Below are 16,428 nucleotides of genomic sequence, written 5' to 3' on the forward strand. Positions count from 1 at the left end.
GCCATGCATCCTCAATAGAGAATCTCGAAGAGCTATGCATCACAAAGTTCAACACAAATGTACCGAAGGGTTTGCACGCTCCACAGAGCATAATAACACTGTAGACGAATAGTTGTTAGATGTACTGACCATGGCTTATTACCTCCATCTTGTGGATGTCTCCCTCTCCTCTTTCTTTCTTTTCCCCTCCCTTTCTCTTTCCCTCTCGACACCAAATTGTCGTTTTCAGTCTGGTTTCCTCTTTCTCCCCACGCTGCTGTAGTCGTCGTCCAGCCCTGTGATGCTAGGGTTGGTGCGTCACTGTCATAGGTGAAGCCCCACTACGTTCACTCAGTGACAGGTTCAAACATCAAGAAGGGTCCCTGAGACAGACACAACCACAGGTTTCTCCATGGTCAAGATACCGCTGACAAATACGGAAGGAATCCAAAATGACATGTTCATAAAATTAGAATAAATCAATTGGAATGAAGGCGTCTTTGAGAACAGACAGCGTAAGATATCCCCTGGCAAGGGAAGGCAGGATCGATCGAAGATGTTAAGCGGAAATGAAGAGGTGTCAGCCTGAATGGAGACAAAATGATACAGTATGGCCAGGCATGTTTAAGGCAGACATAGTCATCTTCACATCAAGATCTGGAGGAGCTTGTTGCTCACGACCATGTCGTGGTGCACCGTTTGTGAGTCTGTGATGCTGAACTGAATAGGAGTTTCATTATTATAGCATGAGTGCTTATGAATTTGACAAGATATTGAAGATGACACTGAAGACATTATAGTTCTTTAATATGACAGAAATATGACTTTACATTGAACCTCACCAAAAAGGCGGGGATCAAAGATAAATAAAGCCTCCTTACAAAATGCTGCAATAAATCACAAATCAAACATATAATTAATACTCTTACATTTGAATTTTCTTTACATAAGTAATATTTACATATTTGTTTTTGCCCTTTTTTACATTATTCCAAAAGAAAACAAATCTGTACCTTTTAGTACAAACAATTCTTCATACTTCCAAAGCAGAGGTACAAAACCTATTCCGTATCCTCCTGAGAAGATGCTGGGTCATGTTCTAGTGCATTTCATCATTATATTTAAGGCTACTCAAGGTTCGTGGAAAGGGTTATCAAATATATATTCCTATCACTCACATGGGAAATGTATATGCTTCGCTTTAATCTCTTGATTGTCCCTTGTAGAGAGAGAGAGCTTGCTCTAATGAATGTGTTTAGCTTTGCCATGCCGGCTTTCCTGTTTAAGCCATTAAGGATTGGTTTCATTTAATAACCAATTATGACTTCTGACAACATATCTGTTTCCTTTGCCAATTATAAACACCATAGGGACCACTGTAACTTTTGATAGAAGGTGCGTCTCTCCATGCTTTTAACACTATCTACAAATGGCAATGACCCTGCATAAAAAATCCAAGAGAAATTGTCAATTTTGCACTGCATGAATCATTAGACAGCTACGGTACTCCATCCTTCTTTATGTTGGCTTGATGGTTCAGACTGAGACACAGCTCCAGTGCCCCCTAATGGCCATGATGTGCCACAGCCTCAATTGACTGAAAAGGCCCAAAATGCTAATTGTTCAGGTGTGTTAGACAGGATTACACACCAGTTATGAACAAATAATAAAGAAATGACATGAAGCAGCTCATTGACTCGCCCATACGCTTCTGGACTCAAATGGTACTATGACAGTCTGTAGTCCAAATGAAGGATCCCAAACACGTCAAATCTGTAGTTATTTCTTTCTCAAAAGCACTATAACTGAGTCAATACATATCGCAGTTAAATGATGCATTTGTGAAAGCATCATATTAGGTTTGTGTTACAATTATTTTTATTTTTTCCAGTAGACACCTGTCCAGCAGGTAGGGAATTCAAGCAGAACTGAAAGTAAAGTCCAATGGGGGTTTGGAGTCACGATTCAGCTTTTCTGATGAACTGTACAGTAACATGTACATTTGATCAACATCCAAATGAATGAGAGATTTGATATCTAGGATTTTCATCGGAAATCAACAAAATGATATGGAACCTTTGAGAAGACAATACGCTGGATTTCAACAAGACTTATTTTTGTTATTTAAAAACACAAGTGAAGTACAACAAATCAATGGAGTGCTCAATAGCATTAAATGTACACAGACATAATGTGGTGAAGTCCTACCCTAAATCCCTTGAAAACCAAAACATCTATGAATCTACATCATTAGCTGGTTTCAGTCATGCTTTTAAATGGTGTGAATGAACCATTTCTATCCAATTGTTTCTGTCTACTCTACAGCCATGTGTTTTGTCAACACACATACATTTAAAATGACGTCCATTGGAGAACAGGAGTATGCTACATGTGGTTATATGCAGTTCAAACACAGGAGAGGGAGAGAGGATGTTTGCTAGTCTTGTTCTTCTCACCCAGGGTAACAGATGACCACACCCAAGTCTGCTCAGGGACGATTAGTGTTCCCCTCCCGCAGGTCTTCATCCTCATTGGCAGAATAATGCACTGAAACATTTCTATTGGACACGAGTAACCGGTCACTGATCATTGGTGCCACCCATTGGCTGATATCTCTGACTGCGGTACAAGGGGCCTTGAATTAACTTGTTCATTTGGGGCATATGCTTCTTTTCCGTTCTGTGTGGAGGCCTCTAACTAGAGCATCCTACCAGGCATTGTGTTCACGGGCCTCTGATGTGAAAGTGGTATCCATTAAGTTGAGTTTTTCTTAAATCAGGTAACAGTCAGGAGGGTCGAGGCGACGAGTTAAGGTAATTGCACATGGAGCTCATGATTCATTTTAGACATTGACATCCATTTCCTGTTTTCCACAGGCATGTGAGTGGCGTCTGGGGAAGTGTGTGTGTATGTGTTTACTCAGAAGGGGTATGTGTGTCTTTTGAGTGTGCATGTTTGTGTGTGTGTTTATGTGTGAGGAGGTTGGGGCGTTGTATGGGCTGGGCACTTTGGCATCTTGGCCTTACATTCAGCTGGTGCAGTAGGTTGGAGAGTGTGTCATTGCATTGCTGCTGGGAAGCTGAGCACCAGAGGAGCCGTGTCAGCAGTAGAAGATGTCTCCCTCCAGGGTGGGCTCAGGCAGGTGCTGCGAGGAATCTGTGGAGAGAAGGGCCTTCGTGTTTACAGTCAGCTTTCAACATTCTTCAAACCCCCTGACCCTGTGCTGTCTTGAGGAATGCTCGATGGCCACAGGGCCTCGATATCCTCACAAACTTTGCGAGCGTGTCTTCTTTCATGTGTCCTGTGGGGATCTGACTGTTACCTGGAGCCTGAGCACTTGAACCCTTCCCTTTCTTCTTCTTCTTCTCTTTCTTATCCTTGGGTCTGGTCAGCTGCAGGAGCAGGTTGGGGATCTGGTTCTCCCCGGTCTGGCCCCCGCCGCCCCTGACGGAGAACGGGTTGAGGGTCTTGGACTTGGGCTTGGCCTCCGGCTTGGAGAGCGAGTCCTTCCTGAGGGAGGAGGAGTAATCCAGCTCCCCGGACTCCCCCTGCTCCAGGGACAAACTGCTGCCCCCGGGGAACCAGAGGGAGTCCTCAGACGTGCTGGAGGGAGTCCGCTGCATGCGCCTCTGGTAGAGGAGGAGAGGGGAGGAAGTGGGAAGAGCGGAGGGCAGAGGACGGACACATGAGATGAGCGGGAGGACAGGAGTGAAGAAGCAGGCGGTGAGGTGGGGGAGAGGAGAAGAGCAGGGGGAAGAAAGGATGAAAGGGGAGAGGGGAGGAGGAGAATGGAAGGAGAAGGGCCGGGTGAGAGGAGAGGAGGACAGGGCAGCAGGGGGTTAGCTCACAGGGAATGGTTAAAAGGTTCTGCCCAAAGTCTTTGTGGCCTTTGGTCACAATAAGAACTGGTTGGTCTGGGGATTTGAATGAATCTGAGTATAAGATGAGGTCTACATGTTTCATGGGGCAGTTTCAAGTAGATCTATAAGAGCCTGTGTACAGCATTAGTTGTCAAAGTAATTCCAAACTCTGGTCAGTTCTATACTGCACTGAGGGATGCAGTATAAGGTATAGATATCAAGGACGATCCATGTTGCATCGTTCTCCTTGACGCAGTGCACAGAGACCGTTCGGTGAAGTCCCTTAAATCCTTTGCCCCGGGGAGACCTTAGGAGGCATGCGGTCTCACCTCGGCCAGCCTGAGCTGCTCCATCCTCTCCATCTCTCTCTGGACCTGCTCCCTCTCTCGGTCCAGCTTCCTCTGGGCGTCCCTCAGCCTTTCCAGGTCCTTCTGGTACTCCTCCTTCCTCCCCAGCAGCTCCTGGCGCTCCTCGTCCAGCTCCCTGCGCCTCCGGACCGTCTCCTCCTCCTGCACGTTGAGCACCACCTCCCGGTCGGTCAGCTGCTGCTCCCGTTGCTCCCACTCCCGCTCGCGCCTCCTCTTCTCCTCGGCGTGGGCGGCCTGCTGCCGCTGCAGGGACGCCATCTCCTGCCGGTGCTTCTCCAGGCTGCGCTGCTTCTCCTGCTCGATCAGGGAGTTGGGCCGCGACGACGGCCGCGACGAGGACGACGAGGCGGAGGAGGGCGGGCGGTCTGTGAGGGCCTGCCGCTGGTCCTCGATGAAGGTGTCTTGCTGGACCACGACCGCCTGAGGGGGGAACGGGCACGAGCACCACCACACACGAGGTAAGGGGAAGGCTTGACCATACGTCCGACCGGTACGGCAGTCTATGGGACTGGGTGTGGTTGGTGTGTGGAGCGAGGACGCATACCTGCAGCGTGTTCAGAAGGTCGTGGAGATGCGTGACGCTCAGGAGGACCTGCTACAGGAGGACATCACAGCGGTTGGCCAGGTGCATGAACGTGTGAACGACAGTTTGAACCGTGGTAGCTTTGTGATGCTACCGTAAAGTGCTGGACAGAAAGAACAGCTCACCTCACTGTTCTTCTTCAGGAGCAGCAGCAGGTTAGCATTTCCTCCCTGGAGAGATCACACACATACACCACGCAGCTGAGGCATTTGTTCAGGACAAGACAGGGCTCTCATAAAACAAGAGTGCACTGTATGTGTGTGAGTAGGTCGGACAGTTTACAGTAGGTGTGTGTGTGTGAGAGCAAGCGTCTTCTGACGACTGGGACTGGGAATGCACAGCTCAGTCATTATGTGCATTAAGTGTCTCTCTCCTTCTAGAGAGAGCCCCACCGTTCCTGGCTCCTAATGGAGCTCCATTCATTTTCATCCTCTTACACAACTAATGGCCACCATTAGCTATGGGAGCTCGCAGGAAGAATCAAGCAGCTAATTCATTGGTGAGGCAGGCTAAATTCATCTTAATGGCAGAGTTTCTGTACAGGGCTGCCACTACTTTAGCCCTGTACGGTCTGACGCAGGGCAGAGTTGGTCAAACATAAGAACAGTCTTCGTGTGTTATGGTGTCACAGTGTGTTTCAGTGCTTCGGTGTTTTCGTGTGTTTCAGTGCTTCAGTGTTTTAGTGTGTTTCAGTGTTTTAGTGTGTTTCATTGTGTTTCAGTGTTGTCCAGAGTGTTGCGGAATTTCAGTATGCTGAAGAACGTTCCAGCGTGTCGCGGGAAAGGTCAAGATGTTTCTACGGTCATCACTAGGTGGCGTACCTTCTTTAAGACGCTGTCTGATTCAGTCCTGCGAAGGTCAGCGGTGTCCACTTCCTCTTCCTTGTCTCCGTCTGTCAGAGGAGAGACACTTGTGAGAGGAGCTATGAGACAAAGCAGAACCCAGCACTGAGTTGACCCTAGTGGCATTCGATGAGCTCAGGTGGTGCTCTGGTGTGTCTTACTCTTGGAGATGTTCATCTGGTGGCTGTCGAATCCACCGAATGTTTCGGCCCGCCGGGGCAGACACACGGGGCCCACCCCCCCTGCTCCTGCAGCCTCGGGGCTCGCGGCCGTCTGCTGACCCACCGCCACGGCCCCCCCCAGGCTGCCGTTAACTAGCACCTGCAGCGTCTCCACTGTCACACACACACACAGATAGACAAACACACCAAGATACAGACAGACACACACAGGCAAACAGGAAGGAACATACAGAAACACACAAACAAAAAGAGCGAGAGAGCATGTCAGTAATCCAATCATCCTAACAATGTTACTGACAGTGTCCAGGACACAAACACCACAAGCATACGAGCCACAGTTAAAGCAGTATCTCAGGCTTTTTATACGTAAAGGGGTTCTCATACTTTCATTTCTACGATACAATCAAATGTCATCAGAGTAAATGAAGAGTGTCCTGTTTCTCGGTGAAATCCTTTTACAGTTAGTCTCCTACAGAGCCCTGGTGTGACCCACTCACCTTCCCGCAGGGCGTCCTTCATGATGGGCTCTCCCCTGGGCACGTCCTCGCTGCTGGCCCTGAACAGCCCCCTGCCCCTGGAGCTCTGCTCCTCCACTGGGCTCCCGCACTCGCACATGTCCCTGAACACCTTCATCTTCTCCTCCAGCAGAGCCACAATCTGCTCATCCTTTTTCCTCAGCATGTCTGGAGAGGGAGGTGCGAGGGAGGGGGGGTGAGGTGGGAGGGAGGGGATAGGAGGGGGAGGTGGGGACAAGGAGAGTCATCAATCACTTATTGAACATTTGCTGTCCGGTACACGAGCCAAGAACACACAGAGCGACAGACACGGCACTGCTCCTCACCTCTCATCTCCTTGGCCTTGGTCTCCAGCTGCCTCTTGTCCTCCTCTGTCTCACTGGGGATGCCCTCGTCGTCATCCTTGTCCCTGAGGATCAGACCCAGCGGCGTTACACGTCTGTCACCCCACCACACACACACACACGCACACACGTCCTGATGTCACCCGCACTGCGGTCACCCTCCAGCCGCTTCTCCATCACATCCTCTCAAAGCACACGCTGTCGAAAGCCACCTGTTCACCCAACACAATATGACTCACAACCCACTCCACAAACACACTTGTCCTCCTAGCGAAACACAGACACCCCTGCGCTGTTTTCACAGTGTGCAGCTAAGACGGCCCTACCCCCCAGTGTCAGCCTGGCTGAGGAAGCTGGCAGTCCAACACAGAACAGGATGTCTGAGGATGAAGTCAGGATGAGAGCAGTAAACACTTGACTGTCTCTTCCTGTTTGTTGCTCAGGGCCCACAGTATAATCCTCTGTCTGAACGGCCAGCTCCCTAAGCAGATAAAGCATTAGAGTACCCGCTAGAGAACATCCTCAGGTAGGCTAGTCTTAATCCCTCGACTGACGCCAGGGTCTGGGGATCAGGCTCTAAGGTGGGGGTGGATGGGTCCCGGCTTGGTCTAACTGCTGGGGGGGAGAGAGAGAGAGAGAGAGAGAGGGGAAACTCACATGGAGTGCATGGCGTCCTGGATGAGCTGCATCCAGGTGTTGCGCTCGTCCTTGGTGCTGGCCAGGACCTCCACCATCTCGGGCTTCTGGATGCCCGCCGTGATCAGGAAGAGACCTCGCTCCTCGTTGGCCACCTCGCGCACGATCAGCTTCTGGAGCGAGATGACGGTGGAGCGCTGATCCTGGAGAGAGAGGGAAGGAGGAAGGGAAGGAGGGGTTATGGAGGACGGAGAGGAGGGGAAAGAGGTGGGGCAGGGAAAGAGGGAGGAGATGGAGGTAGACAATGGGAGGGTGTGAGGTTAGCATGAGAGGGAGAGCGGGAGAGGATTTATAGATGAGAGCGAGAGATGGATAATGTTATGATATAATTTTACAGCACTGTCCATCATTAAGCCAGTTACCCTCCTTCCCATGAACTCTACTTACATTGTTATGTACTGTATTTTGTACAGCTTGTTTATGTAATGATGGAATCAATAGATGACATCATACCAAAAATGCCCGCCTCAAATTGAAATGACACAATCACATTATTTTTCCATAATCTTAGATCATTGGTCTAAATATAGCCTGCCCCCCAAAATTGGCCAATCTCTATCGACCACAGCTGACATGTTTCCATGACAAAGCCGCTTATTACGCACCTCTGTTTCCATCCATGCTGTGTCTGCAGGAGGACCTAACCAACGCAGCCCAGCACCAAGCCATGAAAATGTAATTGGCGCAAGCATGGAAAAACCAGTGAAAACCTTGTATAACTGCAGGGTACGATGCCAGTGGGCTGCCAAGAAGCCTGCGTAGCGGTGTCTTTTACAGCTTTATTGTAATCAGCTAGCCGCCGTCAGCGGCAGACTAGCCTTACGCAAGACCTTACTGAGCTAACCTAGCATACTACTAGCCCGTAGCATGTGTTCAGCTGCAACAGTTGGATAGGAAAATCTGACAGCCTCCACTCCCACACTGCCACTGAATGGAGCCTTTATTACAGGGGAGAAGAGAAAGGTGGGAGGAGGGCAGCAGAGAGAGAAAGAGATAGTAAGGAAGGAAGAGACCAGAAGGGGCAGAGGGAAAGGAAGGGAGAGAGAGAAAGAGATAGACAGGGAAAAGGAGGGAGAGAGAGAAAGAGATAGACAGGGAAAAGGAGGGAGAGAGAGAAAGAGAGAGACAGGGAAAAGGAGGGAGAGAGAAAGAGAGACAGGGAAAAGGAGGGAGAGAGAAAGAGAGAGACAGGGAAAAGGAGGGAGAGAGAGAAACAGAGAGACAGGGAAAAGGAGGGAGAGAGAGAAAGAAAGAGAGAAACAGGGAAAATAAGGCAGAGAGAGAAAGAGAGAGACAGGGAAAGAGGGGAGATGTGGAGTGGACGAGGCAGAGATTGTAGGAGGGCAAATCAATAACATACGAGGGAGGCGAAGACGTATTTCTGGTCTTTCTCCTGGAGGAAGAGGAAGACGTCTGAGAGCAGCATGGCCTGGACATCTGGAGGGAGATAATGAAGCAGGAAGCAGGAGGTTAGAGGCTGGGGCCAAGGGAGGTGGAGGCTGGCTAAACACAACCAGACAGAGCTACAACACCACCTGAACATGACAGAGGCACAGGGAAAACAAATGCATGTCCATATTTATGGCTTGACTTGTTCTTCTCATCTTGAATTTGGAAATATTTGACTTTCTATGAAATGGCAAACTGGTCTCATGCTGTTTCGTACTCATAGGCACTAAAAGTAATGTACAATTAACGTATAATTAATGTATCCCTAACCCATGGGTAAATACGTTGTTTTGCTTTTTTGTCTGACAATTGTTCTCTAAAAAAGCATGGTTTAAAAAAATGTAATTCTGTGTAGCACAGAAAGTGGGACAATCGTGCTCTGGGATACGATTCCAAAAATATATAATTCAAGTGCCTATGAGCACAAAACAGCGTGATACCGGGTAGTAAATGGTGCGCACACTCCAGTGTCTTGTGAAACAAGGAGAGACTAGAGAATGAATCCGAGTAAATATGAATGGGAGAGATGTTGAGTGAATATGAGCAAACAAGGATTTGAAAGGTTTTTTAATTAAATTGAGAAGGGAGAGAGATGTGTGTGTGTGTGTGTGTGCGCGACTGTGTGCGTCCTCACCCTTCAGTCGGCCCTGGGCATTCTTCAGCTGCAGGGGCCCGTCGTGGATCAGTCTCCGCCCCCTGACCAGGTCCTCCCTGGCGAACATCTGGCCGCTCTTCATCCTCATGATGGACTTGCTGTCCGTGCGGCTGTACACCTCCTTCAGGCGCCGCTTCTTGTCGTGCTCGTTGACCTTGCTGTCCACCGCTGCCAACACCTCCTTCACCAGGCGCAGGGCCTCCGTCAGGTCCTCATGGTCCTGCTCTGCCTCTGGAGGGGGGTGGTGAGAGGGCAGGTTAGCTGATGTACATTACTGTCTCACACACACACACACACACACGTTTGTATTGCTGCTCCAGTGGGGACGATTCAGTCCACAAGCCCGCACGCACGCACAGAAACAGGCCAGCAGCTGCACAGCTCAGGTAAAGAGGCTACATTACATTCTCCAAACCATGTAAATATATCCGACAGGGCATGAAAGAGACCTCAAAAATCACCTCTGGTGTAATCACAGACCCCCCCCCCCCACCCTCTCCATACACACACCCTGTGAAATTGTGATTGCTGTTAATGTAAACACAAATGAGCCACTTCATGTGGCCAGCAGAGGTCTATCCATGGGACTGGTCTATTTACTGAAAAGCTGACTCCCTCCTTCCCTCCCCTCCTCCATCTCTCTCCCTTTCCCCCCTTGTTCAAACAAAGAGGGCTGGTTCAGCCATGAGGTAGTGTAAGCCTCAGTAGTCAGCCTGCCGGGCCGGTTCTGGATACAAGCCCAGCTTTCCACCACAGATGGCAGCCAGTCGTGTGAGATTTCACATTAGAGTCATGTTGACTAGACTGGGGGGAGAGGGAGAATGATCGAAATAGGGAAAAGAGAAAGAGAGAAAACTTTTGAGCGAGTAAAGGAGAGAGAAAGCGAGAGTGAGTGAGAAGAAGAGGAAAAGAGGTAGACAGGGCTCAGAGGTCAGGGAGGCTAACCCTAAAGCTAAACTGAAAGGTAAGACGCCGCGCTGCATGTGTGTGAAAGGTAAATTCTAATGCTAGGCTAACCGTTTGTGTGCTGTAGTATCCTCTGCATCAGCACTGGGTACTTTGTTATCCTCTGGGTCACAAGCAAGATGCATTCTGGGATGCCTAACCGTCGCACAATGCTGCTGCTCATCTTTTTCTGAAAGACAAACGAACAAAGTCAGTTCCTAATCGAACTGTTATACATTTGTACAAGCAGGACAGGCAACAGAGTTCTGGCAAAAACTGGACATTCTCCCTTTTAAAGTTAAACAGCTAACCTTGATAAAGCCCTGGAAGCGTTTGTCTTTGGTTAGAAGCTCCTTGTAGAAGTTGACCGCCTCATTGTGGCGGCTGCAGAAACGGCCGTACACTCTCTTCATACACTCCGCGTTGGACCCTGAGAACTGGACCGCATATGAGACAAGTTCACTACAACCAGCCGTTGTCATACAGACAGACCACTAGATCTATGAAAAGGATGGAAGACATGTCCTCTATCCTGTGGACGGACTCATTTATAACTCTTTTGTATGTTGATACTCTCTGTTTAAGGCTTACAGTAAATGTGTGGGTTTGAACCATGGCCAAAAGATTGACGTTAATTCGCTTTCTAATTTAAATGTCCTTTTAACGTTTCCTTCCAAGCAGATAAAGCGTCCACTGGGCCCCTCCACTGACCTGGTTGACAAGGACGTCCCCTATCCGGTGGATGACGAAGCCCCCGGCGGTGGCCGCGTCCTCATGCTGGCTGTCCCTCTTCCTCTCCAGCAGGCGGCTGAAGAGCTGCGTGTGCAGGTCCAGCAGCTCGTCCAGCACGGGCAGCACCCTCTCCACCGTCTGGCCCTCCAGCTGCACCTCCTTCAGCAGGCCCTTGCTGTACACCTCCGACATGATGCGCAGGGTCCGCACGTGGTGCATCTCGGTCTGGAGCAGCTCTGGGAGGGGGGAGAGGAGGGAGAGGAGTGCGTGAGGGACGGAGGGGAACGGGTGTGTCGGGCGGAGGTAGACGGGAGGATGGGGAAAGGTAGCGAGTGTGGCGTGAGTGTGACATCCAGGGAATGGTGTGTTTGAGGGTTTGTTTCGCAACCCATCAGTGTCTATCAGAACCACAATGCTCCTCTACGACAATGTTATCATGGGGTTGTCAGCGCCACAGCACACCGACACGGTCGGTCCATGCGTGCGCGGTTGGTCAGTTGGTCAGTACCATAGATGACGTCCTGCCTCTTGATGACATCCTTCTTCAGCTGCTTCAGGAACTTCTCCTCCACCGTGAAGGTCCATGAGTCGGCCTCCAGCTCTTTCACGTCTGCCTCAAACTCCCCCATCAGTTGGCTGTCCATCATCTCCGTCCCTGACGCAAGCGCGCACGTAAATGCACACACACACACACACACACACACACACAAGCACACACACACACACAGTTCAGTTCAGACATTGGGCAAATAATTCCGTTTTAGTGAGTGGATTTGAGCAGAGGCCGACCATGAAGGAGACTTCCCCAAAATACTGCCTCTCTGTTCTCTCTCTTTTTGTTCCCCTATCAAGGACATGGACTGCCTTCTCAGACACAGAGCCTGTCTGAGCACTCAGCTGGGATGCAGCTGCTCAGACAGCAAGGGGGTGGGGGGAGAGGGAGAGAAAGAGGGATAGAGAAGAAAGTAAGAGATGTAAGAGAGAAAGAGAAACACAGATAGAGAGGGATTGAGCGGGAGACAGGGAGAGTACACAGTTCATTAAGCAGCACCCGACAGCAGTGTAGCGGTGGAGCCCTACTGACCTTCATCTGTGAGGGACTCTGTGGACTCGTTGACCAGGCTAGTCTTGTGCAGGGAGTCAGTTGACTGGGACAGGTACCGCCTGCCCTTGATAGGAATGTCATCAAACACCGGCCTGGTATGGGTACAGAGAAGAGGGTGATTCAATATCATGATGGAGATAAATATGTAAGGTACGTATTAAATTTGATAGATTATTTACAGAATGGTATATTGACTATATAAACACAAAACAGCTACACCTAAAATAAATGTTTAATAACAACTCTGTTGTCATTGTTTTCATCTGTGTGTGACTGTGAGTGTGGGTGAGTGCTTGTGTGTGTGTGTGTTACCCAGCAATGTTGCTGATGGAGATGCTCTTGGACAGGTTGGTGCTGTTAAAGGGCATGATGCTGGTGTGTCTGCGTGAAGGCGGGACGCCCAGCATCAAGTTGTCCTCAGGAACCAAGATGGCCGACCGGGGCCGCTCCTTCATCCCAGTAGCTGAGACAGAACACACACCCGTCAGCCACAATAATCCACCAAAAAGGAGACGCTCTAACTGACATATTTATAGATAGTCTCTTTGTTTTTATGTAGTTTTTTTTGGCAATATGGCATGACTTTAACTCTAAAAAAGGTTGTTTGTGTCCCTCTCTGTCTTTGTATTGGGTTGGTCCCTTTGGCACTTATTTGGTTTTTCACAATGTATGCTTCATGTTTTGGCTGCTCGCAATGTTTGAGGCATTCTCGTTGTTATGATCAGTGACCTATGCTCTTTTGTAAAGCTCTCTCTTGGAAGTCGCTTTGGATAAAAGCGTCTGCTAAATACATAAATGTAAATGGCTTGGGTGATGCTTTGTTGAAATGCAGCTTACGTTTGGACCTCAGGATGACTACTGGGAGGGTGTTTGAGTCTGCTACTGCAAACTGCTGTTTGGGGAACTGGAAAAAAGCACAATAAACAACCCCCCAAAAAGTATAGTTGATCAATTGAATGTGAAAGTATTCTTTCATTCTTTGTCACATAATGTCTATGTACATAAGGTCACCATTCATGGCAAGTACTTATACAACAGTTTTGTTTGAAACAGCGCCTTTCTGTGCAGTGCCTTGCTCCAGTATGGGCTATGCTGGTAAAATAACCCCAAACTATGATCCATGTCTTACCTTCATTTTCACCTTTGCACAGCTGGGCAAGTTTTCCCTACAGCTCTTATGAACGTGTGTGTTACAGTCTGAGGGAAGAAACAAACAACAAAAAGGAAAACAAGTCATAAATAAAAACCAAAAAGTGGAAAAGGAGAGAAGCCTAACATGTCGTATTGAGAACGATTTCAACAGAATAATAGGCCCCAGGGCCTGTCCTCTAAGATCTCTCTGTCTGCATAATGCAGTGGGAGTGGAGAGCTGGCCTCGCTCTTCTGAGCCAGCCAGGAAGCCCCACCAAAGCCCAGGGAGTAACAAGAAGCAGACCGTCAGCAGGCCGGGCGGGTGAGGGGGAATGCTGGTCTGGGTGATGCAATGCAGGGTAACACTGCTGACATGGAGGCTCATGCCAGGGTTCCATCTACCACTACACACACCTGGCTGCTGCGTCAAACCAAATCCCGCACAGAAAAACCTGCCAAGTCACGTTGCTTTTGTGAGCTGTCTATTTAAATGATACGTTATAACATCTTAAGCACCTTTACTCGGAATAAGAAAGTTCCCACATGATAACATACGAGGGGGAAATGTTCTTCGATAGTTTTTTATATCAAGCATTGTGCAGAAAAGTTTTCTGAAACAGCTCAATGACATCAATAAACTAAAAGGAGATCAATCTGAAAAAGCCTTCTTCTTTGACAAAAGCCAAACATCTAAAACCACATGAAAAATTGGACCCAACCATCCAGAATACTGAAAGCACCCGCATAAACGTCTAGATCTTGGCACACAATGTGAAACACATTGGATTTCAGAACAAAAAGGGCTATTTTGCAAACGTCTGGACTGTAGCAGAGTCAAAGCGGTAGTGAGAAGTTCTGGGATCCATTGCAATAATAGTTTCCTCTTTTCTGTCTGTTTTGGGGGGCAGTTCCAGGACTTGTGCAACCGGCAGCATCCGCTTAGTGTTTCTGAGAAGCCCAGAGTAGGCGCTACAACCCTCACTGCTGTCTGCTGTGAATGGTGTGAGTTAGCAGTCTGAAGCACTGACCAGACGCCATAGTCTCAAAGCTAGATCGACCACCTATGTTGTGGATGAGCTGCACCAAACTCAGTACAGGGTTAATGGTTAATATGTTTGCAACTCTTCTTACTTGTGCAGAGGAAGGCTTCCTTGTTGTTAATGGTTTTGTTGCACTGCTGGCAGGGGCCTCCCACATGCGCAGAGCTGACAGTGGTGAAGAGATGGCCATTCAACGTTCGTTTGTCTCTGTCTTTTGCCTCCCGCTCTTTATCTCGGCTCTTCTCTCGCTCTTTTTCCTACATGGGGTGGAGGGTGTGGGGACAAGAGGGATTACAAATGGAGACAAGAACAGAGGAGTGTTGTAATGGAGCTTCAGTGTGTTGTGTAACTTCACTGTTATTAATTTAAAGGGCGTTCTGGGTTTGTCCATAAGGTCTTGTCCAGGTTGGATTGTGATTGTATTAAGTGACATCACTTGATGTGAGTCCTACAATAAACTTGAAAGTTGCTATTTTAGAAAACGCTTAAAATCCTGACACTGAGAGAGTACAGTGGGGGTGCAGAAAGAAGTAAAGAGTTTAAATTCTCATGGATTTAGATCATACTCCACCCAAACCCATAGGAAATGTTAAAGTGGAGTTTCAACGTTTTCTTTTTTTCTTTTTTTTTTTTACTGGAAGGCAAACATAGGCCCCTAAGCCTAGCATGACCGCAACAGTCATACACATTAGTGCTTATTTATTTAAATGGCTTGACAGACACCATGATGTTGTTGTAACTACACCAAGACCACTAAGAGTTCATGTTCATTATGACGAGGTGGTACTGAACAATGCAACAATGATTTATAAGAACCGCACACACAAATAAACTAAAATAATTTAAACCAACCCTATTCTCAACTGCAACAATTCCTGGACAGGCAAGTCTCAGTATTTCCCAAAAATTATTAAACTCACTAATGGAAAAGGATTAAAAAAACCTGGCAACCATGAAAAATCTTCAGCAAGAATCTTGTTTTTATCCACACTTTATGATTCACAATATAATGAAGATGCTGTGGAATTCAGATCACTTACAAAGGCATAAACAAAGGATTACAAAGTGGAAGAAGTGTGAAATACAAAATACATAAAAGGCAATGTTTCAGTCATACACAGAAGGGCCCACAGCACAGGAATGGAGACAACAATCCCACTGGCCATAACTTGGCAAGCTAGACACTTCAATCCTGCTACTTCTTGTTAAGCTAGTACACACATCAGTTTGTCTACCTCCAGTAAGCTAGTGCACACTTCAGTTTGTCTACCTCAAGTAAGCTAGTAAACACTTCAATCCTCCTACCTCTTGGGACTTGTTACCCCTAATCCTCACAGAGAGGCCATGGCTGTCCAGAAACCTCCGATACATCATGGATACATGTTCCAGCCACACACACCAGCACAGACTAGAGGGTGCTGCCACAGCACTGTTGCTCCCATTAGGGGAGGAAGACAGACAGGATGGGGAAGTAGCTGACTGTGTATAGGGGTGGGGGGTTATCATGGACCTCAACTATCCACCACCACACTACGTACACAATCCCTCTTTAATGAATGACCAATTTTTTCATCGATCATTTTTTTTTTTTAAGGTGGATGTCTGGTCTTGTTGATCTATGGGAAGGAAGTCATTTGTGTTTAAAAAAAGGCTGCAGTAAGGGAATCTGATTAGTTGGAGAAAAGAAAGAGGATATTACTGCTTTCACTCTGAGTTTAGACCGATTTGATATGAGTGTCATTTTTTTTTTCCTACATGCTTTTTTGTTTTTAAATAACTTAATTTGGACAAAAGAAGTTGTTGGAGGAGATCTTTGCAAAGCTGTTGAGTTGTGTCTGAGTGGGTAAAAAGAACAATAAATAAAAGCATCTTTAAAGGGTTGTCACTTTAACCTTCTTAGCTGAAGTCATAAGAGAGAAGTCAGAAACCACAGTGTGTGTCATCTTCCTGTTTCTCTGCTTCCTGTACCGAGCCCCTGCCACCTCACACCTCACAGCTCTGC

General features: G+C 47.9%; 1 protein-coding gene across 1 annotated transcript in view; it reads right to left on the minus strand.

Moving 5' to 3' along the window:
• Window positions 1–769: 769 nt before the first annotated feature.
• The window catches only part of LOC136955108 (A-kinase anchor protein 13-like), a 48,263-nt gene continuing 32,604 nt past the window's right edge, over window positions 770–16,428 (minus strand). Inside the window, exons 17-37 of the mRNA XM_067248722.1 lie at window positions 14,518–14,683; window positions 13,385–13,452; window positions 13,093–13,159; window positions 12,568–12,718; window positions 12,235–12,347; window positions 11,659–11,805; window positions 11,130–11,386; window positions 10,730–10,855; window positions 10,491–10,608; window positions 9,453–9,704; window positions 8,730–8,806; window positions 7,331–7,512; window positions 6,656–6,738; window positions 6,312–6,497; window positions 5,794–5,967; window positions 5,612–5,682; window positions 4,916–4,960; window positions 4,752–4,802; window positions 4,169–4,627; window positions 3,302–3,608; window positions 770–3,135 (exon numbers count right to left, since the gene is read on the minus strand). Of these exons, the coding sequence (XP_067104823.1) occupies window positions 3,080–3,135; window positions 3,302–3,608; window positions 4,169–4,627; window positions 4,752–4,802; window positions 4,916–4,960; window positions 5,612–5,682; window positions 5,794–5,967; window positions 6,312–6,497; window positions 6,656–6,738; window positions 7,331–7,512; window positions 8,730–8,806; window positions 9,453–9,704; window positions 10,491–10,608; window positions 10,730–10,855; window positions 11,130–11,386; window positions 11,659–11,805; window positions 12,235–12,347; window positions 12,568–12,718; window positions 13,093–13,159; window positions 13,385–13,452; window positions 14,518–14,683 (3,156 nt within the window). The 3' untranslated portion in view covers window positions 770–3,079. The remainder of the gene's footprint in view (window positions 3,136–3,301; window positions 3,609–4,168; window positions 4,628–4,751; window positions 4,803–4,915; window positions 4,961–5,611; window positions 5,683–5,793; window positions 5,968–6,311; window positions 6,498–6,655; window positions 6,739–7,330; window positions 7,513–8,729; window positions 8,807–9,452; window positions 9,705–10,490; window positions 10,609–10,729; window positions 10,856–11,129; window positions 11,387–11,658; window positions 11,806–12,234; window positions 12,348–12,567; window positions 12,719–13,092; window positions 13,160–13,384; window positions 13,453–14,517; window positions 14,684–16,428) is intronic.

The sequence above is a fragment of the Osmerus mordax genome, chromosome 13, assembly GCF_038355195.1.
Source record: "Osmerus mordax isolate fOsmMor3 chromosome 13, fOsmMor3.pri, whole genome shotgun sequence".
NCBI classification, from domain to species: domain Eukaryota; kingdom Metazoa; phylum Chordata; class Actinopteri; order Osmeriformes; family Osmeridae; genus Osmerus; species Osmerus mordax.